At 49.2% G+C, this 26,897-nt stretch overlaps 1 protein-coding gene across 1 annotated transcript in view; it reads left to right on the top strand.

The window, feature by feature from the left end:
* Positions 1-26,897, top strand: part of LOC142243222 (dynein axonemal heavy chain 5-like) — a 638,472-nt gene that overhangs the window by 239,891 nt on the left and 371,684 nt on the right. Inside the window, exons 43-46 of the mRNA XM_075314893.1 lie at positions 1,596-1,783; positions 5,523-5,717; positions 9,794-9,928; positions 20,432-20,621. Of these exons, the coding sequence (XP_075171008.1) occupies positions 1,596-1,783; positions 5,523-5,717; positions 9,794-9,928; positions 20,432-20,621 (708 nt within the window). The remainder of the gene's footprint in view (positions 1-1,595; positions 1,784-5,522; positions 5,718-9,793; positions 9,929-20,431; positions 20,622-26,897) is intronic.

Here is a 26,897-nt window from a genome sequence, read left to right as displayed (position 1 = left end):
CATTTGACTACCTGCTTGTTTTTTTTTAATCTGTTGCTGACATGATCTCCTGGATCTGACCTGGCTTCCTGACTATCATTATTATTATTATTATTATTATTATTATTATTATTGCACCATTTATTCCATGGTGCTTTACATGTGAAAGGGGTATACATAATAGGGACAAGTACAATAATCACAAACAATACAAGGCACAGACTGGTACAAGAGGATAGAGGTCCCTGCCCGCAAGAACTCAGTCTACAAGGGATGGGTGAGGATACAGTAGGTTAGGCTAGAGCTGCTCGTGCGGCGTTATTGCCAGCGTGCTCCACCGAACACCTGCTGACTCTGTGGCCCTTACCCAGGGACCTCTGTTTAAGTCCACTTACCTGTACAGGGGTTGAAGAGTGAAGGCCAGGGCACCCCCTGGGTTCTGGAAAATGCGATTAGCTTGTGCCAAGCCTGTTTGTGGTAGCCATTTTTGAAACTACCAGGTGACTACTAACAGTGCGCTTGACAACTGGCAAGACATCTTAGTAGGGAAAGTAAGTCACTGAAATAAATGACCTGTCAGTCACAGTAGTCAGGCAGTTGACGGGGAATAGGGAAAGAAACAGAGGAGCTGCAAATGCATTGTCCTAAGCAGAATCACTTGTAGCTCATTAACATTCATATTCATTTCAATGTTCGTGTCATGGATTCCGGTGGTCGATCCGGTGACCTCTAGGTGTATGGTCCATTTCCCTCTCCGTTGGCCACAGGATGTCTATCGGTCCAAGTGCTGTTGGTTCTCTTGTCTTTCCTTTCCTTTGTCTTGCCTTTCTATTTTATTTATATTCAGGTGTATTCACTTCCTTGTTATGTTTGCCTATAATATCTTGGGAGGGGCTAGTTATACTCACCATGCACATGCCTTCAGTGCCGGCTATATACCAAAGCTGATGGATGTGTGGAGACCCAGCTCCTCAGTTTAGGATAATCTTACTGAGTAATTGCTTTTGCTTCTCCCTGCAAATTGTTTGTGTGTTTCCCTTTCCGGCATTCACTCATTCTGTTATATTTGGGATTTGGAGGGGTTCCACTTATTCTGTAAGTCTTTTTGGGTTTCTTTCAGTTTCTTCCATCTTCTCTGTACAAATGTGCAAACACATCTTTAGCCCTGTGTCTCACACTTGCCTGTGTACACTTCTTTTTTGTTTATTGGTGTTTTGTGTTACACTTGGTTTATAGTTTAGGGTGCAGTTAAGGATGGTTGAGGTCAGTCGGCATTGAGTGGTGGCGCCATTTTGTAACTTTAGGGTGCCAACGTCTGCAGCCAGGCAGAGACAAAACAGGTATAGGTAACTGCTAGTCTTTTTAGGGACCTGTAGTTAACATGTTCACTGGTTTGTTCATCCCTTTGTGAATGTAAGGGCTCAGTAGTAACAGTTGAATTTCTCTAAAGTGTGAAAACTGATTTCTACAAGCAAGGTAAAGATTTAATTCTGTATATATAATGCTGATTAGTTTGGAATATAAATCCTTGACCGGTTCTTTGTTTTTCTTTATTTGTTTTCAATACAAGACTGAATAGGTTTCTTATTATGTAAACGCTTTTGTGTTTGGCACAGGCTTGGCACAGTCCGGAGCTTGGGGATGTTTTGATGAATTCAATCGCATTGAGCTCCCTGTACTGTCCGTGGCTGCACAACAAATTTACATAGTCTTGCAATGTAAGAAGAACAAAAAAACCCAATTCATATTTACAGATGGGGACGTGGTGGACATGGATCGAGAATTTGGAATATTTTTAACTATGGTGAGTCCATCTTCAGAAAACAATAAAACAACATTTTTTTTTTACTTGGATAATGATAAATATAATGAATTTATTAAAACAGTTGTCCCTAAAATGCATAAATCACTTGTCTACATGATAGTGTACAAATATGTATCATGTGGGTTAACCACCAATCACAAGAATTTGAGTCATGTAAATAGAGTGGTAGTGAGTATGTTTGAGCACCACTGTATTCATTCCAGTGTTTGAATGTGCATTTACCAATTCACATAGGACTTTAGGCCTCCCATTTTTAGGATTTTTGTAGGTCTGAGACTATAGACCCCTTGCAAATCATACATTTATAATCTATCCTGTTAATTAGACAACTCCTTTTTAAGGGCCTCCTCTAATAATTATTTTATTTAAAGGGGTATGCTTAGGTTTTGAAGTTTCTCCCTATCACATGGATAGGGGATAAGAGCGATGGTCGATCATGAACACCGTTGCTCCCTTCTTTGGTGCTTGGTTATTTCTGAAGGTCACATTAAGAATGTATGGAGTGGGAATGCATATGGAGTGGGAGTGCATATGATCGACCACAGCTCCATTCACACTTGGCTCTTTAGAGCCCAAGTGCTCGTAATTAGTGACGGTCCAGAAGTTGGCCCCGACTGATCAATAAGTTATCCCTTATATCATGAATCGGAGATAACTTCCAAGATTGAGAATACCCCTTAAATTAATACACAGAAGACTGGTATATTTTTACTCATACGTTTATTTCCAGCAGGACTTAAAGGATTATGATTGGGAAGTCTACGGCTATGTACACATACTGCAGTTTTGTGCCTTCACCGAAAAATGCACTCTCTGGCAGAAAAACGCATCTTGCGCCAGAAAACTCATTCATAAAAAGCATACTTTTTTGCGCATTTTTGCACTCTTTTTTGTGTGGTTTTTGTCCCATGAGTTTTTTTAGTACATATTGATGGGCTGACTCACAGATACCCAGGGTCAGCGGGTGTAACCGGGTTTCAAAAAACATACTGTTCTGACCCGAAAGTGATCCCGGCTATCTGGTTGGACGGTGGTCTCCATATAAGTCTATGGGGACCAGAATCTGGTGCTTAAAAATGGTGGTAGAAGGGATAGGTGGATAGGAGCAAGCACGTTATAGCTGCACCGGAGAATCGGTAAGTATAACTGCTACTGCGGCTACTCATTTTTCTTCAGGGGCTGCTCATTAGCCTCATGCATATTCACTGCTTTCCCTGTAGACCACCATCTCTGATTGGTTGCAGTCAGACCCCGCCCCCAGACAGCGTCTGTGATTGGTTGGAATCATAGACCCTGTCTGCAGGTCTATTGATGTATAAAAATAAAAATAAAATTCTCATAGGGTCCCCGACATTGATACCCAACACATAAAGCCCATGGCTACAGGCTTCAGCCCCCAGCCGTGCACTTATCTTGGCTGTGTATCACAATAAGAGGAATCGCATGCGGCTTTTTTTTTTTTTAATATTTAAATAAATTTAAAAAAACAACATGCGGTCCCCCTAATTTTGATACCCAGCCATGATAAAACCTGACAGCTCAGGGCTGGTATTCTCAGGCTGGAGATACCCGTGCTTATTGAGCCTCCCAGCCTAAAAATAGCAGCCTGCAGCCCCCCGGAATTGCCACATCCACTAGATGTGAGATTCCTGGCACTTTGCCACCATACCAGGGCAATCAGGAATAGCCGGGTAATAAGGGGTTAATGTCATCACACAGCTGCCACTAAGACCTAGATTAGTAATGGGAGGCATCTGAGACTACCCCATTACTAATCTGTAAGTGAAAAGAAATAGACAAACACTGAAAAAAATCCTTTGTTTGCAATGAAAGACAAAAGATCACCCTCTTTCACCCCTTTATTAACCCCTAAAATTCCCACGACTATCCCAGCTCTGCTACAATTGAGAAGGCACAGCGTGCGGTCATACAACAATGACCGCCTGCTGTGAGCTTCAAGCAGAGAATGATTGAGCCATGCAATCCGCAGTGACATCACTCAGGTTAGTTGAGGTAACAGCTAGAAGTTCCCACGGTCCTCCACTTGTGACCGCAGGTGACTTCAAGAATGGTCACCTTGGGTCACATATGCTGTGATACTTTTCTGTCCAGGTGATAAACATTATTAACTTTTTTTAATTGAGCTTGAAGAACCATGATGAAGTTCTGAAAAGCTGAAAGCATATTTCCAATACTACAAGGCAAAAAAACTAAGGTTTTGCACCACTGAAAAAATTGTATATCCCTAAAATAAATGGACAGAAAGCCTACACACAGATGCACTGGCATGAATTAAATCACTAATAGGTGGTGCTCACTAACATAAATTGTAAAAACCATATAAGGCTATGTGCGCACGTCGCGTAAAAACATGCAGTTACGCTGCGCTTTGTAGCGCAGCGTAACTGCATGCGTCCTGCGTCCCCTGCACAGTCTATGGAGACTGTGCAGGGGCCGTGCGCACGTGGCGTCTCAGAGCGCAGCGCTTCGGCTACTGCCGAAGCGCTGCGCAAAAAGAAGATCGCTGCAGAAATTTCTGCAGGGCTTGTACGCAACGTGCGCACATAGCCTAAGTCCATAAAAAAGAGGAAAAAAACATTCTAGTGGCAGTTGCCATAGCATAAAAAAATCAGGATTATTGTGTTACAGCATAAAACAAAGCAGGCACAAGTGAAAATGAAGTCAAAAGAGATGACGGCCATTTCGCGCTCGAAGGTGCTTCTACAGGTCCTAACCGAGGGTGACGTATTACCACTTCCTTTTGAAATGGCCCACAAAGGAGTGCGTCATCGTGATTTACATAATAAAACCAAAAACTGCAACCAGAGAAATCAAACAATACTTACAAAACAAATAAGTCGTTCCTATCATTCATGTCCAGACTACATTGAGCTGCATATTTCATAATGAGACATTCTTCTGGTCTCAATAAAATCTTGTGCAGATTCCCTCCCTGCGGAGGAAAAGTAACTCTTACCATCCTGGTAAATGACAGAACCTTGGGATTGCCTAGATGTTCTTTCCTGATATGCTCAATGAGTCTCGAAGAAACCTTACCAGAGGAAATGGAATTAAAATACTCTCTAATATGTACCCACAGGCGGCGAATAGTCTTTCCGATATAAAATCTACCGCAAGGACAACATACCGCATAGACAATGAACTTACGTTTACAGGACATGAATTTATTCACAAAATGTTTTTTTCTTTATTTTTCTGGACTTATATTTCCAATACTAGCTTTGAGAATGGTAATATAAACTCCATACAAGGATGCTCTTTGAAATTCTCATAGGATGACCTCATGACCCTTCAAAATGTGCAAGATCCTTTCTGCTTCATCTGCAAGTGCCCAGAAGCCTCTGTTGGCTTGGCTTCGTAGGCTAGTTATTAGTAAGCGACAGCTACAGACAATAAAGCTATAGTCCAGCAGAATTATTCTCTGGAATTTCCTGGTGCCAACTGTTTGGCCACTGACCATGCAAGTAGGGGGAAGATACAATTGTTACACCACCAAACTGAATTTTCCATGTTTCTTTAATTTAGTGTAAAGACTGATAGCACATTGATAAGTACGATTATTATTTGAATTATTTTACTTTAATAGGATTCCTTCTGTAATCAATTTACCACAAGTCACTGACATCTATTTAGCCTAAATCACTATATACTACATATATATACTTGGTATTGCACCGCTCACCTTTATTTTCTCTAGAACCCAGGCTATGCGGGACGTCAAGAGCTCCCTGAAAATCTGAAAGTTCAGTTCCGTACAGTGGCCATGATGGTTCCAGATCGTGCTATTATCATGAGGGTAAAGCTTGCCAGTGCTGGCTTCCGGGACAACCAAATCCTCAGCCGTAAATTCTACACCCTGTACAAGTTGTGTGAGGAACAGTTATCTAAACAGGTATGGGGTCATAGTAAGCTTCTTTGAGACCAGTTTAATCTCCAGACAGTCACAAATCTTCTATCTTGCATAACAATGTCTCTTAAGGCCCTGTCACACACAGAGATAAATCTTTGGCAGATGTGTGGTTGCAGTGAAATTGTGGGCAATCAGTGCCAGGTTTGTGGCTGTGTACAAATGGAACAATATGTCCATGATTTCACTGCAACCACAGATCTGCCAAAGATTTATAGATTGCATAGATATGATGTACGTAACGGCACACTGGTATTTAATGATAGACCTATCATAGTTACTAGGGGTCTAATTCATAAAGGGTTATTTAACAGTTTTCTGGTTTAAAACATACTAAGATATTGCCTAATTTTAATAATTTTAACACAAAATTGCACAAAATACTTGCATCTTTTGCCATTTTCACACCAGTTTTGGCCAGCTCTGCCAAAGTATGCAGATCTGGAGCAGGACGGGGTATGGTAAAGCCCACCCAACGATTTCATGAAAAGTTGTAGTATACCTTATGGCAGAAATGATGCTCTGGTATAACTTTATGTAACTGTAACACCCCCTGTAGCTTGGTCCTTACAGGTTATTGAATAATATCCTTCCCGGGCAGGGTAAGGCACACTGGTAAGTTTTCACAAGCACACCAGCAGCCATCAGGAAGGAGTTATACTTTTCTAGCACTTAGCTTAGGTTTGCATAGCACATCCCGTCTCCTAAATGAGCAGGAAGCAGGTGGCTTCAGACAGACAGGTCACCATGACAACGTGTTGAATTCTTGTGAGGGAGGGGGGCCTGAGCTGGGATACTGTGCAGAGCAGACAGGAAGTCTAGCGAGAACCATCTGAGATGTGAAACAGCACAGACCTCTGCACGGACAGCTCCTGCAGAGGGGAACCAGCCAGACCAGGGCTAGTAGAGAGAGAGAAAGGCAGCGAGTCCCCAACAATACGCACATGTAAGGAAAACCCTCAGATTACCCTACCAAACCCTGCCTCTGACCTGCCCTGGTTCGACCGGAGGCTAGAACGGCAAGGACCAGCACCCGGGTGCGACTGGTGGAACAGGCCAGTGAATAAAAGAGTCTGAAATCCGCACCCGGTGACTCATGTGAGTAAATGCCGCCGCCCTGTGCCCCAGTGCTCCCGTGGACTGCCGACCCCTGTTCTCACTAACATCCCGGGCTTCCCCATTCCACCCGTGGGGAGTGATTCCATCTAAGCTGCATGTAACACCTGCCACGGAAAGCGACTGTGCAGCGATGGCTAAATACCTTGCCGCATACCACGGGTGGCGCTGCTAGCAAACCCCATTCCCATCCCATACCGCTCCTGGGGGAATGAGAGTTGCAGGGGGAGGGGGTCCATGGCAGAGGAGACCAAGACTCCAGTCGTCGCTGCAACCGGTGACCTGCTCCCCAGGAACCCCCGTCACCCTCCTTCCATTACCCCCTTATCACACCAGACTATCGAACTTCTTTTTATTGAAACCTGCTGGGGTCACGGAATCCGGGTCGGACCACTCACAGCTTGACCCCGACCACCACTGGCCTGGTGACAGTGTCAGCCCTGCAGGCTCCGGCGTGGGCGTTTCAACTTGGCACTGCGTGCAGGGTCCAGACTAGACCCGGTAACGCCGGGTGGCGCGTGCCTTGTGAATAACATCTGTAAAACTGGACTGGGACTGTACAATGGCATCCATTGAGAATGGGATGGGTGCCATGTGTACCAACATGGACTGGACTTGCCCGCCCTTCATGGGTGGGGCTGCAGCTCGGCGTGAAAACCTGTGCCCGCCCCTAAAATAACATTAACCGCTAGGAGCCAGGAGCCCTACCTCCCCAGAAAGCAGGGAGAATCGGTAATGTTGTTGTCCTGAACCCTGGATGTCTGGAGGGCCCTGGAGCGTCCTAAGAGGCTTGACCCAGAACTGTTTTTTTTTGTTTTATTTTTTTTTTTGTTTTTCCTTGTTCAACCGGATAGATTTCTGGGCCACTGGTAGTGCATGGCCAGGACTGCCGTTCGGAGTAGCTGGAGCCAGTGTGGATGTATTGTCGGCTACTATCGGTTGAAAATGTTTATTGCAATGCAAATGTTTTTTGTTTTTTTTTTCTTTCCTTTCTTTTCTTTTACAGCATCACCTTTTTTTTCTCGCTTTTTCTTCCTTTTCCTTTTTGAAAATTGAGTCCCAGTAAAAGTGAACATGTTAACTTGTTTATATATGAAAAACAATTTGCAGTGTACTTTGTTGTTGCAGCCCCAGAGTGCTGCGTTTTGCTCTGGGGGAATGTAACGCCCCTGTAGCTTGGTCGTTACGGGGTATTGAATAATATCCTTCCCAAGCAGAGGCACCCTGGTAAGTTTTCACATGCACACCAGCAGCCACCAGGAAGGAGTTAATACTTTTCTAGCACTTAGCTTAGGTTTGCATAGCACATCCCATCTCCTAAATGAGCAGGAAGCAGGTGGCTTCACACAGACAGGTCCCCATAACAACGTGTTGAATTCTTGTGAAGGAGAGGGGGCCTGAGCTGGGATACAGTGCAGAGCAGACAGGAAGTCTAGTGAGAACCGTCTGAGATGTGAAACAGCAGGGACCTCTGCAGGGAGAGCTCCTGCAGAGGGGAACCAGCCTGACCAGGGCTAATAACACCCGGAGGAAGGCAACAGGGACAGGTACTGAGGATCATGGATAATATACCTGGTGGTGCCTGTAGGTCTCATGGGTGCTACCGAGTAGAGAGAGAAAGGCGGCGAGTCCCCAAGAAGCTCCATGCCACGGGGACCGCAACAATACGCACACGAAAGGAAGACCCTCAGATTACCCTACCAGACCCTGCCTCTGACCTGCCCGGAATCGACCGGAGGCTACAACGGCGATGACCAGCACCCGGGTGTAACTTTGGAACAGACCAGTGAATAAAAGAGTCTGGAACCCGCACCCGGTGACTCTTATGAGTAAATGCCGCTGCCCTGTGCCCCAGTGCTCTCGTGGACTGCCGACCCCAGTTCTCACTAACCTCCTGGGGCTTCCCCGCTCTACCCATGGGGAGCGATTCCATCTCGGCTGCACATAACACCTGCCCCGGAATGAGACTGTGCAGCGGCGGCTAAATATCTGGCCCCATACCTGGCGCTGCTAGCAAACCCTGCTTCCATCCCATACCGCTCCTGGGGTGGGGGAGAGAAGAGTTGCAGGGGGAGGGGGTCCACGGCAGAGGAGACCGAGACTCCAGTCATCACTGCAACCAGTGACATGCTCCCCAGGAACCCAGTCACCCTCCTTCCATTACCCCACTATCACACCGGACTATCGAACTTCCTTTTATTGAAACCCTCCGGGGTCGCAAAAGCCGGGTCGGGCCAATCACAGCTTGACCCTGACCACCACCGACCGGGGGACCGTGTCAGCCCTGCAGGCTCCGGCGTGGGCGTTTCATAACATTACTGACTGGTGTAACATTTCTAACGGAGGCACACACTAGTTGTAATATGCGCCTCATTCATTAAGTGGTGTGAGCCTCACAATGAATAAGATAATTCTTACTCCAACACACTCCTCATTAAGACTTGTTTACACTACGAAAGTCTTAATAAATTAGGCCCATAGTCTTACTATTCATCTAGTTGAGCAATTTACCTTAAATACTGCCCTCACCATGATTGTCATATTCTGTAAAGTATGAAGTAATTTCTATTAGAGAAAACATGTAAAAGTCTTGTCTACAGGCATAAAGATCTATATAGACATGTAAAAAAATATTGTGTTAGATATATGCATGTATCTTTTATTCTTTTTTTCGTGCATTCATTTGGTTCAGAGTAAGGAGTTGTCACTCAGAAACGCGTTCCATTTTTTCTACCCTGCCATGTAAATTGGATTTAATTATTATGGAAGAACCCTTTTATCTTTGTTGAATAAAGAATTTTTTTTTAATTCAATTGGAACTTGGATGCTGGATCCCCCTTTTTTTCTTCAAGTTCACATTAAAAAATACATGCATATATCTACCACAATATTTTTACTTCTTTTTTTTGTGCATTCATTTACTCTACATATATTTATACTATTAGGTTCACTATGACTTTGGATTGAGGAATATTCTCTCTGTCCTTCGAACTCTGGGGGCAGTGAAAAGATCCAACCCCGATGAGCCAGAGAAGACTGTCGTAATGAGAGTTCTGCGTGACATGAACCTGTCAAAGCTGGTATGTTACCATGGGTTGGCTTTTAGGTACTTATACAAATTGTGAACCAGCCATTTGAAATGGCTTTGACATAGCAGGTGGCAGATTTTCAGAGTTGAATTTTATGACACTATATTATCTTCTTCCTATTCTATTTTTATATGATGTTATTCCTGTCCTTTATGACATGTTGTCACTACTAAAGGAGATGGTCTATAACATGACAGATATTGAAATACATACTTTTTTCAATGTTCCTGTACAGTTTCTATATAAATTCTTCACTCTTTTTGTTTAGTAATAAGTTTATAAAAACAAGTTTTATTAAAGCTAAATCATCATTTATGCCTTTGCCCATTGGATAGCCCTGTAGGAAGGGTACCTGCTTCTTAAATTCCTGTAACTCACATCGATCAGAATCTTACATCAGCATGTTTTTGAGCAAAAGTTTTTTATTTCCTTTCCTGTTGCCATAAAAATTCTACACAATTTAGCAGTGTCATTTTGTGGATCAGAAGATGCTGACTCCTTAGTGTAAATGTTCTATAGAATTTTAAGGTTGCTTTCACATTGTAGTTGTGAAGCCCCGCTAGTATGTGTCGGTGCAGTACCTTCAGGGACTCCACGTGGATGGAACAGTCTGGTCACAGGTAGGGAACCTTCTTTTAGGATTGTCGTGACGCCACTCTCAGTATTGCGGTCAGCGGGGACCGCCACTGCAGATTAAGGGATGCCTGGGGCTGATGGTGGGTGCAGTCAGTATATTAGCCCCCTGAGAGTGAGGCAAGCCCCAGGCCCCGGTGTATGTGTGTGGGACCACAGGTCGCAGAATGACTCAAACACAGTCCAAGAAGTCTTTCAACGTGTTTACTCACTGTTTGGAGGTCACGGTGAGATGCCCGGGCGACACTGTGATAACCAGGTGGAACCAGGAATTCCAGGAGGCCGTTCTGAGGGTAGCTGTCCACTCGCCTTCCTTGCACTCTTTCTGTTTTAGGAGGATCCTTTGCTTGAAGCGTGGTAGGACCCCTCCAGGGAAGCTGTTACCACCCTGCTCCCCTCTCTCTGGCTCGTCTGCCGGCAGCGTGGCCTTGGTGGGATGGCTTCTGGCCCTGTCCCCTTATGGGCCCGGAGATTGCTGCTTGGCTCAAGCGCTGTGTAGTTGTGGTGAGGGCATGAAGTACCCCCACCTGTAGGTTAAGCAGCTCTGGATGATCTGCTGCCTGTACTGGGGATCTAGTTCCCCTTGTGTGCTCGGATACCGGGATCTCCGTACTCAGCCACCCTTCTCTCTCTGGATGGTTTTCAGGCCGACCCACGGTACTCCTTTCTCCCCCGCTTTCAGCTACTGCACTCCTCAGGACCTGTCTCACACTCTAGAGCTCCTCTGCCCTGCTTCCTCACACTTCAACTTCTTCCTCCAGACTCTCTTCTTCCTCTCTCTCTCTGCCCTGCTTCCTAGCAACCAGCCCCTGAACACACCCCCAGCTGGGAATTGAAAGTTAACCCCTTATGGCTACCCAAGGGTCCCCTCTGGTAATGTGGGAGGCCTGGTCACTATATGTTTGTGTGTGCACCTCATCCTGGCCTTTGGAGATTACCTGGAAGCATTGCTCCCGCATGGGTGCAATACTCTGTGGTGCCTGACCAGGTCAGGGGCGCCACATTCCCCCTTAGTTATCATCAGCACGTCCTCGGGCTGCAAAGACAAGAGAAAGAAAAAAGGTAATTACAAACTTTTCCCACACAGGGGCAATTATTTACATTTAAACATACCAGGTACCATTCCACCACCAACCACCCACATGTCCGAACCCCACCCAAAAACCTCCAGGAGGTAGGTCGCTGGTCCTTTTGGTGACCAGGGCTGGGCCATCACATTCCCCAGACCTTTCCTCCAATCTTCCTCTCCTGAGGAGAGTGGTGTAAGGTAGGCCCCATAAACAGGCGTACCCGCTTCCGAGTGTTGGAGGGCAGGCCCCATAAACAGGCGTGCCCCCTTGTTGGTGCAGAGCCATGCCCCTCAACAGGCAGACTCTGTGGTTGATACCAAGGAGGTAACTTTTTACAATGCAAAAGTTTGTGGTTAAAGCCAGTTCATAACCGGTGGTCCATTTTTTTTTTTTAAAGTGCACGTGAACTAGTGTAAAGAAAACATTTTAAAGAGGTCTCACAATAGTCCTTGTGGGCACATTTCACTTAAACGTTACTTAACTGTAAACAGGTGAAACATTACATTTCATACCGTCACTTTGAACTAAACTGTACTTTCTCTATAGCGTAATGGGAGCTGACCAAAGTTGCTGCGGGTTGATCTACGCAGTACTATACTGTCATCTGTCTGAGGTTGTGTCCTCCCACCCGATGTATGTGTCTCAATGTGAATAATGGGTGTACTGGGTATTGATACCAGTGCATGGTCTTCTGCTTCAGCTACATTTGGCTCTTCCAGGTTCTGGACAGGTTCTTCTGGTTCTCTTACTTCTCTAGATTGAGGGAATGTAATGACTGGAATAACTACTGCTCCATTGTATTGAGGCCAACTTGCTGGGAAATCTCCAAGTACAGTATGGATCATCTTTTCTTTTGGTTCTTGAACTGGCAAAGGGTTGGGAATTTCTTCAGGGATTCTTAGTTGTTCAGGACATTTCTTTAAGCGATCTCTAGAAACGACAGCTGTTGTTTTTCCTCCATCTTTGCTGATAAGGCATGTCTTTTCATTGCTAAGCGTCGATGGTAACACAGTATAGGGTTCTTCTTCCCAGTGATTGTCAAGTTTATGACGTCTTCTCTTTCTTTTGAGAACTATATCTCCTGGCATCAAAGGAACAGCAGGTGCTTTTCGATTGTAGGCCTTTTCTTGTTTCTCACGCTGCTGAGTCAGGCTTCGCTCCACACACTCTTGTACTTTCTTGTATTGGGCTTGGCGGTTGGAATCCCAATCAGCACCTTGTAGATGGTCTTCAGGGGTCTCAACTCCCATTTCCAGATCTACTGGCAATCTCCCTGGTCTGGCCCTCATCAGGTATGCCGGTGTGCAGTTCGTGGAACTCACAGGGATGTTGTTATACATGTCCACTAGATCGGGCAGTTTTTCCGGCCACTGACTTCGTTCTTCTAGTGGGAGCGTCTTCAGAAGGTCGAGAATGATGTGGTTCATCTTCTCACACATGCCATTGGTCTGAGGATGGTAAGGCGTAGTACGGATCTTCTGGCAGCCGTATAGGTTACAAAACTCCTTAAACACTTCAGCTTCAAAGGCTGGTCCTTGGTCAGTGAGCACTTGATCTGGATAGCCATGTGGTCGACAGAAATGTGTCTGGAAAGCTTTGGCTGCAGTTTGACCTGTCAAGTCCTTGACTGGTACTACCACCAGGAATCTGGAGTAGTGGTCAACCATAGTGAGAGCGTAGTTGTAGCCTTGTCTGCTGGGTGCCAACTTTACATGGTCCAGGGCCACGATCTCCAGGGGCCGTTTAGTTTGGATTGGCTTGAGTGGTGCTCTCTGGCTGTGCTGGTCTTTTCTTCTAAGATTGCAGGGCCCGCAGTTTCGACACCACTTCTCTAGGGCAGATCTCATGCCCACCCAGTAGAATCTTACTTTAAGTAGGGCCTCCAGTTTCTTCCAACCAAAGTGGCCTGCACCATTGTGATAGGCTTCTAGCACCATCCTCGTATCCTTCTGTGGTACAATCACTTGCCACACCTTCTCATGCGTCCTCGGGTCAATGATGCTCCTGTAAAGTTTGTCTTGATAGATGAATAATCGACCCCTCTCCTTCCATAGGTACTGTGCCTCAGGTGGGGCTCCTTTGTCAAGGCTGGCGCCAGGCTGGCTGATCAGTTTCTTTACCAAGCCTACCGCTGGATCATTTTCCTGGGTCTCCTTCCAGTTGTAGTGAGGTAGTGGGTTCAGGGTCACCTCTTGGCGGTGGGCACGCGACTGCCGACACTGTTTTGCTCCATGGCGATGGAACGCTGGCAGCTCAATCTCTTCAAGATCATCTACATCTTCACCCTCGTCTGCTAGGTGAGGCATCCTGGACAGAGCATCTGCGTTGCCGTTCTTGCGGCCAGCTCGATACTTGACAGTAAAGTCATAATTCGCCAGTCGGGCTACCCAACGCTGCTCCATGGCACCCAATTTAGCAGTATCCAAGTGGGTCAGGGGGTTGTTGTCCGTGAAGACAGTGAATTTGGTGGCTGCCAGGTAGTGCTTGAACCGCTCTGTGATAGCCCATACCATGGCCAGGAACTCTAGCTTGAATGAGCTATAATTCTCCGGGTTTCTTTCAGTAGGCCTGAGCTTCCTGCTGGCGTAAGCAATCACACGCTCTTTGCCTCCCTGCACCTGTGAAAGCACTGCTCCCAGTCCCACATTACTGGCATCTGTGTACAGTACGAATGGCAGACCGTAGTCAGGGTAGGCTAGGATCTCTTCACCCGTCAAGGCCCCTTTCATTTGTCTGAAGGAGTGTTCTTCTGCTTCTCCCCAGTGAAATGGCGGGCCGGAGATCTTTCCTCTCTTCTTTGGGTGGCCTACCAGGAGCTCTTGCAAAGGCGCTGCCATTTTCGTGTAGCCCTTGATGAACCTTCTGTAGTAGCCTACCAAGCCAAGGAACTGACGTACCTCCCGGACGGTAGTAGGTGTGGGCCATTCCTGGATGACTGTGACCTTCTCTGGGTCCGGTGCTACTCCTTCTGCACTGACCACGTGACCTAGGTACTGGACCTTTGGCTTCAGTAAATGGCACTTGGATGGTTTCAGCTTCATTCCATATCGGGATAGCGCTTCAAAGACTTCAGCCAGGTGTTTCAGGTGGTCCTCGTAGGTCTTGGAGTACACGATGACATCATCCAGGTATAGCAGGACGGTTTCAAAGTTGAGGTGCCCTAGGCAGCATTCCATAAGCCTCTGGAAGGTCCCGGGGGCATTGCAGAGTCCAAATGGCATGCTGTTGAACTCACAGAGGCTCATTGGGGTGGTGAAGGCCGTCTTCTCCCGATCTTCTTCTGCTACAGATACTTGCCAGTAGCCACTAGTAAGATCTAGGGTAGAAAAGTAGTTAGAGGCTTTCAAGGCAGCGAGGGATTCCTCTATCCTTGGCAAAGGGTAGGCATCCTTGTGTGTTATCTGATTTATCCGTCTGTAATCCACACACATCCTCATCGTGCCATCCTTCTTTCTTACCAGGACCAGGGGAGCCGCCCAGGGGCTACAACTGTCCCTTATGACGCCTGCCTCCTTCATGTCCTTCAGCATGTCCTTTGTGCGCTGGTAATGGGCTGGTGGAATAGGCCTATGTCTTTCCTTAATGGGAGGATGACTGCCTGTGGGTATGTGATGTTGCACCCCTTTGATCCTACCAAAGTCTAGTGGGTTCTTACTAAAGACCTGCTCGTATTCCTGCACGACCCTGTAAACCCCATGTTTCTGGTAGTCGGGTGTAGAGTCAGTCCCCACGTGTAGTTTCTGGCACCAATCCTCTAACTGCTTTTGGGAGGTCTCGCCCTCTTTTGAGTCAGCTTGTGTCAGGGGACCTACAGGTGTTATGGCGTCATCTGAGCATGTAAACAGTTTGGCTATGGTAGCGTACCTTGGTAGTCTGGCTTCCTCCTCCCCACAGTTCAACACTCGTACAGGCACTCGTCCCTTGTGTACATCAACTACCCCCCTGGCTGTCAGAATCGTGGGCCAGTGGTCTGAATGAGTGGGCTCTAGTACAGCCTGGTAATCTTGTCCTCTGAGACCTACCGCTGCTCTACACCACATCATCATTTCACTCCGTGGGGGTATCACAATGGGGTTAGCATCCATCACCCGTACACTACCAATCTCACCGCCAGTCTGTTTTACCTGTTGCTTCCTCAGAATGATTCGGATCTCCTTTTGCAAGGCTCTTTTCGACCCGCCCTCAGCACCTTCAACAATCTGGTGAAGCAACAACAACACTTCCCCTAGGCAATTTTCTATGACATTAGTGCCTAAAATCATTTGCGGGTTCCTTTCTCTAATATCAGTGTCCACAACAATCAGTCCTTGTCCCTTCATTTCCTGCCTTCCCACCTTTATGGTTACCTCTTTGACCCCGATCTGGTCTATAGGTTGTCCGTTGGCAGCATAGATGGTGAGGGAGGGGTCCGGTGGTCGGAGATCGTCGTCCGACCAAAACCTACGATACAGGACATACGGGATCGTGGTTACCTGAGAGCCGGTGTCCAATAATGCCGGGGTAGGGATCCCGTCGAGGACGATGGACAGGACAGGACGTCCACCCACGTACTGATCACAGCAGCGAACTGGGCCTGATCTTCTTAATCCTGAGGACTGGCCCCCGGCCCCAGGTTTGGCTCGTTTAAAGGACAGGCCCTTGCATAGTGTCCTGCCTCCTGGCAACGACGACAGATGGGTTGTCCAGATGAGTCATAGCGATCACTGCTCCTGCCTCGGGTTGGGGGACCTCTTCTCCTCCGCATCCAAGGGACGTCCTCTGGGTTGTCAGCTAGCAGGATCCGATGAGGGACTTTGGTCTCTGAGGGCAACTGCATTGCTTTCAGGATTTGTGCGACGTCCTTAGTGAGCTGTTGCACCTGGGAGGATAGTGTATTTATGGTCTCTGCTGGCGCGTTGAGTCCTTTTGCAGTTATCAGGGCCTGCGAGGAGGATTCCGCTCCTGCAGCCGTGGAACTGGCAGGCCATGCGGGTGCGATGGGGTCTGTGTCCACAGGAGGTTGGAGTGCTTTCACTGCCCTGTCTTTCAGAATGGCAAAGTCCACGTCAGGGTGTTCCAGGGACCACAGCTTCATCTGCTTCCCATCCTCAGGAGAGCGCAGGCCCCGCAAGAATTGTTCCTTCATCATCCGGTTTCCTTCCTGATCACTGACAGGGTCCACCAGCTTGAGAGCCCGTAGTGCAGCCTGCAGCCTGAGGGCATAGTCTCTTATGCTATCTTGGGGCTTCTGCCGGCAGTTATAGAAGTCCGTCCTCAGCTCTCCCTCGGTGCGGTGTTCAAAAGCAGCTGCTAGTTTGGCAAAGATGGTCTCAACAGAGCTCCGGTCATCATTGGTCCAGGACTCAGCTTCCAATTCTGCTGCCTCAGTCAATTGTCCCAGCACCACAGCGGCCCTCTGCTTACCAGTCATCGCGTGCATGTCTAGCAGGGTGCTGATCTTCTTCTTAAACCCGGTCAGCGTGTCTATTTTACCGGCGTATTGGGGCAGCCATTGCGCTCCTGGGACATACAGCAAGGAAACTGGCATTATGGGGGAGATTTCAGCCGGCGCGGCTGCGACCGCGGCACCGGCACCAGGCGCTGCTGCGTCCAGCGCGACGGGGGCTGGCATCGCTTGGGCTGCGTCGCCCTGACCAGGGGCATTACCTCCTGCAGCGTCCATTTTTCTTCAGAAATCCCCGCGCTCCCTTTCCACTTCCTGGGTCAGAACGCTCTCCCAATTGTGGGGATTCTGGGGCGGCCACACCTCTTCGTGGGCGGTGCTCTTCTCCCTCGCGCGGGCTGCAGCGCGCGCTTTTGAAGATGGCAATATGGCGGCGGTTCAATTTTTGCGGTCGGACCTCTGAGGCACACGGTCACCTGTCTGAACAGGTCTAGTCCTTATCCTGTTCGTGACGCCAGAAGTTGTGAAGCCCCGCTAGTATGTGTCGGTGCAGTACCTTCAGGGACTCCACGTGGATGGAACAGTCTGGTCACAGGTAGGGAACCTTCTTTTAGGATTGTCGTGACGCCACTCTCAGTATTGCGGTCAGCGGGGACCGCCACTGCAGATTAAGGGATGCCTGGGGCTGATGGTGGGTGCAGTCAGTATATTAGCCCCCTGAGAGTGAGGCAAGCCCCAGGCCCCGGTGTATGTGTGTGGGACCACAGGTCGCAGAATGACTCAAACACAGTCCAAGAAGTCTTTCAACGTGTTTACTCACTGTTTGGAGGTCACGGTGAGATGCCCGGGCGACACTGTGATAACCAGGTGGAACCAGGAATTCCAGGAGGCCGTTCTGAGGGTAGCTGTCCACTCGCCTTCCTTGCACTCTTTCTGTTTTAGGAGGATCCTTTGCTTGAAGCGTGGTAGGACCCCTCCAGGGAAGCTGTTACCACCCTGCTCCCCTCTCTCTGGCTCGTCTGCCGGCAGCGTGGCCTTGGTGGGATGGCTTCTGGCCCTGTCCCCTTATGGGCCCGGAGATTGCTGCTTGGCTCAAGCGCTGTGTAGTTGTGGTGAGGGCATGAAGTACCCCCACCTGTAGGTTAAGCAGCTCTGGATGATCTGCTGCCTGTACTGGGGATCTAGTTCCCCTTGTGTGCTCGGATACCGGGATCTCCGTACTCAGCCACCCTTCTCTCTCTGGATGGTTTTCAGGCCGACCCACGGTACTCCTTTCTCCCCCGCTTTCAGCTACTGCACTCCTCAGGACCTGTCTCACACTCTAGAGCTCCTCTGCCCTGCTTCCTCACACTTCAACTTCTTCCTCCAGACTCTCTTCTTCCTCTCTCTCTCTGCCCTGCTTCCTAGCAACCAGCCCCTGAACACACCCCCAGCTGGGAATTGAAAGTTAACCCCTTATGGCTACCCAAGGGTCCCCTCTGGTAATGTGGGAGGCCTGGTCACTATATGTTTGTGTGTGCACCTCATCCTGGCCTTTGGAGATTACCTGGAAGCATTGCTCCCGCATGGGTGCAATACTCTGTGGTGCCTGACCAGGTCAGGGGCGCCACATATTCCTCTCCCCGTTCAGTCGTCCCCTCGGGCTTTCGGGCTTTCGTCCAAACTCCCCGCAAAATGGGTTTTAGACGTATGTGCTGACTGGGCCACTGACTATAATGGTACAGACGGAGTCACTGTATGCTCTGTCATGCACCATTTTCGGGAGTATATGCTTACTGGAGGCAGACACAGTCGCAGTCTACTACATCTGGATGTCCACCTCCAATAGGCTTTTACTCCCAAAAATGGTACATGACCGAGCACACGGTGACTTTGTCTGCACCATTATAGTCAATGGCCCTGTCGGTGCATACGTCCAAAACCTGTTTTGCGGGGGGTTCAGATGGAAGCCCTGAAGGAACCACTGAACGGGGAGAGGAACGCAGCTTAGTAGCCAAGTGGGAGTTCTCACTTAAAGAGAATTTGTCAGCAGATTTTTGCTCCCCCATCTGAAAGCAGTATGATTTAGGGGCAGAGAAGCTGACTCCAGTGAGGGATCACATACTGAGCTGTTTGCTGTAATTTTGATAAAATCACAATTTTGTCTTCTGCGGATCTACCAGTTCTCTAATGCTCAGCTCTAAGTAACCCCGCTACAACACTGACAGCTTTTAGTGTACAGTGTGCATAGGCAGAAAGCTACCAATCAGTGTTAGGGATTGGGTTATACAGAGCTCATATACTACATGGTAACAAGTTTACTAGTTCTCTAGTGATAATCTCCCTCTGATAAATCAGTGAATTTATCATAATTACAGCAAGCACCCCAGTAAGGGATACTTCACTCTAATTAAGGCTTCTATATTATGTTCCTGTCCAATTAGGTGCCAATAACCTGGTAACAGATAACCTTTAATGATGGACCGTTTCCTTATTGGGGACTACCTCTAGACTTCTAGGCTTTGAATGAGCAGAGATTTCAATGAATAACATGAAAAGGTGTACAGAATCTTTTTGCACTAAACTATGCATGGTTAGCTTTCCCAGCTCCATAACATGCAGCTGGCCAATCACACGCATATGTGGCTGGTTGTCTGATACCTAATAAAGCAGAACATGATGATATGATCTCTTACTACTTCTTTCATTTTTACGTTGATGTGGTTGCATTACCGAAGCTCATTAAATTTGAATGTAAAGTTAAATGTGTAGATTGGATTAAGGCTGCTTTACACGCAGCGACATTGCTAGCGATGTCACTCGTGAAAACACCCGCCCCCGTCGTTTGTGCGTCATAGGCAAATCGCTGCCTGTGGCGCACAATATCGCTAGGCCCTGTCACACATACTTACCTTCCCAGTAATGTCGCTGTGGCCAGCAAACCGCCTCTTTTCTAAGGGGGCGGTTCGTGCGGCGTCACAGCGACGTCACACGGCAGGCATCCAATAGCAGCGGAGGGGCGGAGAGCAGCCGCATGAAAGTCACACCCACCTCGTTGCCAGACGATGCAGGTAACCTGTTATTCGTCGTTTCCGGGGTGTCACACATAGCGATGTGTGCTGCCTCAGGAACGACCAACAACCTACATCCACAACGACCAATGAGATTTTGAAAATGAACGATGTGTCAATGATCAACGATAAGGTGAGCATTTTTGATCATTAACACTTGCTCAGAGCTGTTACACGCAACAACGTCGCTAACGACGCCGGATGTGCGTCACGAATTCCGTGACCCCGACGACATATCGTTAGAACTAAAGGGGGCTTTACACGCAGCAACATATCGAACAATTGCCCTTACTACTCAATGCTTCATCTTTCGGTTTTGCTACATATTAAATATACTAACATTAATATTGACTTCTAGGTGGATGAAGATGAGCCATTGTTTATGAGCCTGATTAATGACTTGTTTCCCGGTATAACGCTGGATAAAGCTGGTTATCCAGAGCTGGAAGCTGCCATTCAGAAGCAAACAGAAGAAGCCGGGCTTATCCATCATCCTCCTTGGATTCTGAAACTTATCCAGCTGTATGAAACACAGCGCGTGAGACATGGTAAGAATGCTAATTGTGTAGAGCCTAGAGAGGAAGAATTGAAACAGGGCTCTGCTTCCTATTGGAACAGGATTACATTTTTTCATGTTTCATGTATTTTTTTTTTTTTTGCAATGCTTAGTTGATTAACATTTGGTTAGTTTTATAATGTTGAAGAAATCTTAAATCTTTTTGGTTGTTGTGGGGAAGAGCGCCTCCATTGCGCTCTTGCCCACGCACACTTTTCTCTGCCCTACTGAAGACAGAGCAAAGCACTGTAATGCACAGGAGCAGGGAAAGCACAATGGAGGCCTCTGTGTGGATGATGTAGGACTAGTCATCCTGACAAAGCTGGGAAGTAAAACGGCGATGGAGGGAAAAGAGGAGGCGCCCAGCAGAGACCAGTGATGACAATCGGTCCGGACCGCCCTGCAAGTGAGTATAATAAAAGATATCTTTCATATTATACAGAGCGGCCTTGTCACATATATATATATATATATATATATATATATATATATATATATATATATATACACAGTATTCTAGAATTCTGTATGTAAGGGCTTACTGGTGGCAGCAGGTTCCTTTTCATGATAATACCAGCAGTCTTTCATTTTGAATTGTTTTTGCGGCAGCTCTGCAATTGGCGTATTTGTTATGTACTTTTAAGTATAAAGAGTGGGCGTCTTCTCAGACCGCCTGAAGAATGAATATATTGCTTCTTTAAACGACTTAGAGGTATCTGAAGCTTTAAGAGGTTAGAAGACATGACTTAGACTGAACATGTACACAGCAATGTAGTTTTTACATTGTTGTAAGTTATGGTTAGTTTTTGTGGAGATTTTTCAGTTGGGCTTAAGGTAGAATACTGCTAAAAAAAGACCTCATGTGCACAAATTTTTACCATGCAGATTTAGCAAGGCTAAAAGGGACTGTGAGGCAAATCCCGGGATATGAAGATGAATTATGACTCCAGTCATAATCCCTCATCACTCCCTGGCAGTGCCCCCTCCCTTCTTGTTCTCAGTGTTCCACTTACACCTCCATGGCCATGTCCTGTGATATGGAAATGAGGTGGTGTGGGAACAATGGACACAGGATGACTCCCTGCCGTCACCCTGTAACAAGAGTTGTATCTCATTAGCAAGGCTATGGAAATAGCCAGACAGAACGACTCCAGTAAAAAATGGTTCATATCTCGCAAGCCATATTTCCGATAAATATGGCAACCATAAAAATGGTGTCTCCGCATGCGGACGATGCCGGCACACCCTTTTTATGGGAGCAGGACATTGGGAAATGCCCCAGGCGTGATATCAGCCAATGGGGAACTGGCAGACAGGTCATGAGTCCCCTCGTTCTGTAGCTAAATTCATAACTGTCACAATGAGAGCATTGGCGTCCGCCTACGACGCTCCCAGGCAAAGTTATGGCCCATATTCCATGTTGTGGATTGTCCATAACTCAAGCCAGGGGTGGAGCAGTGCTTCCCTGTGAGGTCACTAAGGTAGGAGGGGACCTGGATCTGCCCAGGTTGATAACCCTACTTCGGCCATTTTCCAGGGTTCTTTTCGCTGGGGGCACGTGTAGGAAACATCTGTGGGAAGGATCCTAGAAACCTGGGTACAGCGCCCCCCTGTGGCCAGACGCAACAAGGTAACTGCTGGAACTGTGTATGCCTGTTTGTAACCCATGCTTTGATTGTAACTGTACTCTGACATATGTATATTCTGTAGATTCCCTATTGTATATATTGTAGTTCTAGTGTGCTTTAGGCTGATTAAATTATATAATTAATCTTGGGCTGTTCTGTTATCTCGATCTTGAATCCCACGTCTGTGTGTTCGGCTAATAGTTACCGTAAATCAGTTGGTGGCAGCGAATTGTGCCAAGGATTATTGTGGGGAGGCCAGTGAGATTCGGGGAGATTTTATATATTCCGCCCGCGGAGGTCGGGGGAATATATACCTTACTCTCACCGGGGACCCTTCAATAATCGGCATAAGTAGTATAGCGGCCTCCTTGCTTATTGTCGGGCAATTCCATAATTGGCCTGACTATAAGAGGGGCGCTAGAGAGCGCGTCACGTGCTCTGTCTGTCGGTCGGGAGGTATAAAGGAGGGGTGACCCCCACTTGTTACCCCCCGATTGTGACGTACTGGTAGCCAGCGCGGGGGATTTCTGAGTGACCCCCCCGGTGGTTTCTGACATATTGGTGGCATAGCGGTGGGATCGAGATAATAGTGTGTGTGAGTGTGAGACCCATACTCCCAGACACTAAAGACTGCCTGCAGCAGCTGTGGCTGCTGGGGTCTTCAGACTAGCTCAACACTAGAGTGTCAGAGTGCAGATACTGTAAGGTGTGTGGAGGCATCAGGTGTCAGTTCTGTGTCAGTGACCAAAAGTCTGCAAGAATGGCTGATGGCACCAGGAGCAGAGCTATGCAACTGGCCAATGCTAAAGCAGGAGCCGAAGAGAGGGAGGACGGTGCTGTGGGCAGTAATGAGGAGGTTGCCCACGAGTCCTCCAGGAGCTCGACGCCAGAAAACCGTTCTGCAGAGGACAGCGCACAAGCTGGCAATTATGGACAAGATGAGGAGCAGCTCACCCAAGGGTCCTCAACGAGCCAGCTGCCAGCCCTCCGCTCTGCAAGGGACAGTGAATCACCAGGCTCCGCAGCGGGCCGCAGATCACCACGTGCCATTCCACCGAGCCTGGGAGGCTCGGATAGCCTTCTTCAAATGGCTATGGCCCTTCTCCAGGCTGGAGACCAGGAGGGCTACAAGGGACTCCTGGCAGAGCGCAGGGCAGAGCGGCAAGCAGCGCGTGAGGCTGAGGCTGCGGAGCGGCAGGCAGCGCGTGAAGAGCGCCAGGCAGAGCGTGACTACCAGCTGCAGCTAGCTCAGCTCCGGCCCTCATCAGCCACACGTGACCTTCAAGACACCAAACTTCCAAAGGTCCGTGTTGAGGACTTCCCAGTGCTGGAGAAGGATGGAGACTTGGACTCTTTCTTGACTGCTTTTGAACGGACTTGCTTGCAGCACCATCTGGACAAGGACCAGTGGGCCAAATACCTGACCCCCCGTTTAAGGGGTAAGGCCCTGGATATCCTTGGGGACTTGCCTGCTGAGGCAGATCAGGGCTACGACACCATCAAGCGGGCCCTGATCCAACAGTACAACCTCACTCCAGAGTCCTACCGCAAGAAGTTCCGGAGCCTACAGAAGGGACCAAAGGACTCCTGGGCTGACCACCGGCGGGCACTTGCCCGAGCTGCCGACCACTGGACCCAAGGCCTGCAGCTTTCCACCGGACCGGAGATCCTGGACTTGTTCATCACGGAGCAACTCTTGTGGAACTGCCCTGAGGATCTCCGCCAGTTCATCCGAGACCAGAAGCCAAAGGGGTCCACGGCTACGGCTGCCCTGGCCGATGACTACACCAACAATCGGGCTCCTGAAGCCAGGAGAGCAGCCACCAGCAGCACCTGGAGAGGGGGTAAGATGAATTCTGCGACTGCCCCACCTGCCCCTAGACTGCAGGGGGTGTCCCCCTCAACTCCCCTCTCCAGGCCCGTGGCAGAACCAAGACGGTGCCACCAGTGCAACCTACCTGGACACTTCAAGGCCATGTGCCCTCAGCGTCCCAAGGCCCCGGCTCCGTCCCCGTCCCAAGGGCCGCCCAAGGTGTATTGTGTGGGTGGGGGTGGTGGTAGGTCCCTGGACAGCTTCCAACCTGTCACCGTCGGCCGGTCTGTGACCATAGGACTGCGAGACAGCGCCTCGGAGGTGACTCTGGTGCGGCCTGAGATGGTGTCCCCCCAAGACTTGATCCCTGGAAAAACCCTCGCTGTCTCCGGGATTGGAGGCACTGACCCGGCGCTGCCTGTTGCTGACATTTATGTGGACTGGGGCGCAGGGCGAGGGGTGAGGGAGGTGGGGGTAACTGATCGGATCCCTGCAAACGTGCTACTTGGGACAGATTTGGGGCAGATAACCTCCCAGTTTGGGCCCCAACCAAGGGCTGAACCTTCAGCCAGTACTGACATGCCTCCGGACAATGTTAATGTGTTATCTATGAATGATGTAAGGGAGGAGGGAGTGAACTCTGATATTTCTGCTTGCATAGACACCATAGACACACACACAGCTGCAGCTGTGACAGGGGAGGGGGTCAGAGAAAGGTGTGACAATGCCTCTACAAGTAATCAGCCTGTGAGCTGGGATCTGTTGCCCTCTGCAGGGATAAGCAGAGAGCAGGGTGCTGCAGGGGGAGGACCAGTGTGTGGGGTGGGGGCTACCACAGCAAATGTGGGGTCCCCAGAGATTTCACAGCGGGGTTCTGTTGCTGCAGGAGGGGAACAGGCAGGTGAGATTGGGGCCGGTCCAGGAGCGGAAGTGCTCCCAGGTAAGATCTCGGTGCATGGTTCCCCCACAACCGGGGTGTCAGGAAGCCAGGTAGGCCTGCCTGAACCGGCGACTTGGTCAGGAACGGAGGAGGAGCAGGCACGACCCACGGTCGCAGCGGCTGTGGCCGCTGTCACCCGCAGTGGGAGTGCTGGAAGCCAAGGGGCCTCCCGGAGGTCCGATAGCTCTTCCCCTTCTGACCAAGTGGCAGCCGAGTCAGGTGGAGGCCAGGACACAGGTCCCGGGGTACTGACTGAAGATGTGACAGTCTCGTCGATTCTGGCCACATCTAGTCAGGGGTTTCAGGCAGCGTTAGAAGCTGACGACAGCCTGAAAGCTCTTAAGGAGCAGGCGGCACAGCCTCCCTCGGACTCGGACCCGGAGCGAGTGGTCTGGGACCAAGGACGGCTGTACCGGGCCACGGTCCAGCAGGGTTCACCGGAGGCGTGGCCCAGGGACCGACAGTTGGTGGTACCCTATCCGTTCCGGACGGAGTTGTTGCGGATCGCACATGAGATTCCGATGGCCGGACACCTAGGGGTCGCTAAGACCAAGGCCAGGTTAAACCAGCATTTCTACTGGCCAAAAATGGGGGCCGATGTGGCTGCCTACTGCCGTTCGTGTGAAACCTGTCAGAGAGTGGGGAAGGCGGGGCCACGCCCCAAAGCCCCACTAGTATCTCTGCCAATCATCGATGAGCCTTTCAGGAGGGTGGCTGTGGATCTGGTCGGCCCGCTGGCCATCCCCAGCAGCTCCGGGAAACGCTTCCTACTGACGGTAGTGGACTATGCCACCCGGTACCCAGAAGCAGTGGCCTTGTCGTCCATTCGGGCTGACAAGGTGGCCACCGCATTGCTGGAGATTTTCTCCCGAGTGGGTTTTCCCCAGGAAATGCTCACTGACCGGGGGACCCAATTCATGTCCCAGCTGATGGAGGCCCTCTGTAAGCAGGTCCAGGTGCGACATCTGGTGGCCAGCCCGTACCATCCACAGACTAATGGCCTGTGCGAGCGGTTCAATGGCACCTTAAAGCAGATGCTTAAGATGTTGGTCGACTCCCATGGGCGTGACTGGGAGCGGTATCTCCCACACCTGTTATTTGCTTACCGGGAGGTTCCACAGGCCTCAACAGGATTCTCACCGTTTGAGCTCCTGTACGGGCGACGTGTGCGGGGCCCCCTGGCTCTGGTGAAAGAGGCTTGGGAAGGGGATTTGGCCACCCCTGGAGTGTCGGTTATCGAGTATGTCATGCGCTTCCGGGACAAAATGCAGGCCTTGACGCAACTGGTACACGACAATATGGCTCAAGCCCAGGCCGATCAGAAGCGGTGGTACGACCAGAACGCTTGTGAGAGGACCTACCAAGTGGGTCAAAAGGTGTGGGTACTGGTCCCCGTACCACAGGACAAGCTTCAGGCAGCCTGGGAAGGCCCATACCTCGTGTACCAGCAGCTCAACCCTGTGACGTACCTGGTCACCCTGGACCCTGCCCGTGGAAGGCGGAAGCCCTTCCATGTGAACATGATGAAGGCACATCATGAGCGGGAGGCATGTGCGCTCCCCGTGTGCAACCTGCCCGAGGAGGGAGAAGCGGAAACCCTCTTGGATATGCTAGCCCAGGTTAGGGCAGGCGGATCCATTGAGGATGCGGAGGTTGGCCACCAGCTCTTGGAAGACCAACGGTCCCAGCTGTGGGCCACCCTCCTCCCCTTCCGGGGGTTGTTTACCAACCAGCCCGGAAGGACTGACTTGGCTGTCCATCACGTGGACACTGGGGATCATCCCCCGATCCGGCGTTCAGCATATCGGGTCTCCCTGGAGGTGCAGCAACACATGCGCCAGGAGATTGACGAGATGCTGAAGCTGGGGGTGATCCAGGCATCCAACA

This window comes from Anomaloglossus baeobatrachus, chromosome 6, assembly GCF_048569485.1.
Source record: "Anomaloglossus baeobatrachus isolate aAnoBae1 chromosome 6, aAnoBae1.hap1, whole genome shotgun sequence".
NCBI lineage: Eukaryota > Metazoa > Chordata > Amphibia > Anura > Aromobatidae > Anomaloglossus > Anomaloglossus baeobatrachus.
This window is presented reverse-complemented; position numbering and strand designations above follow the sequence as displayed.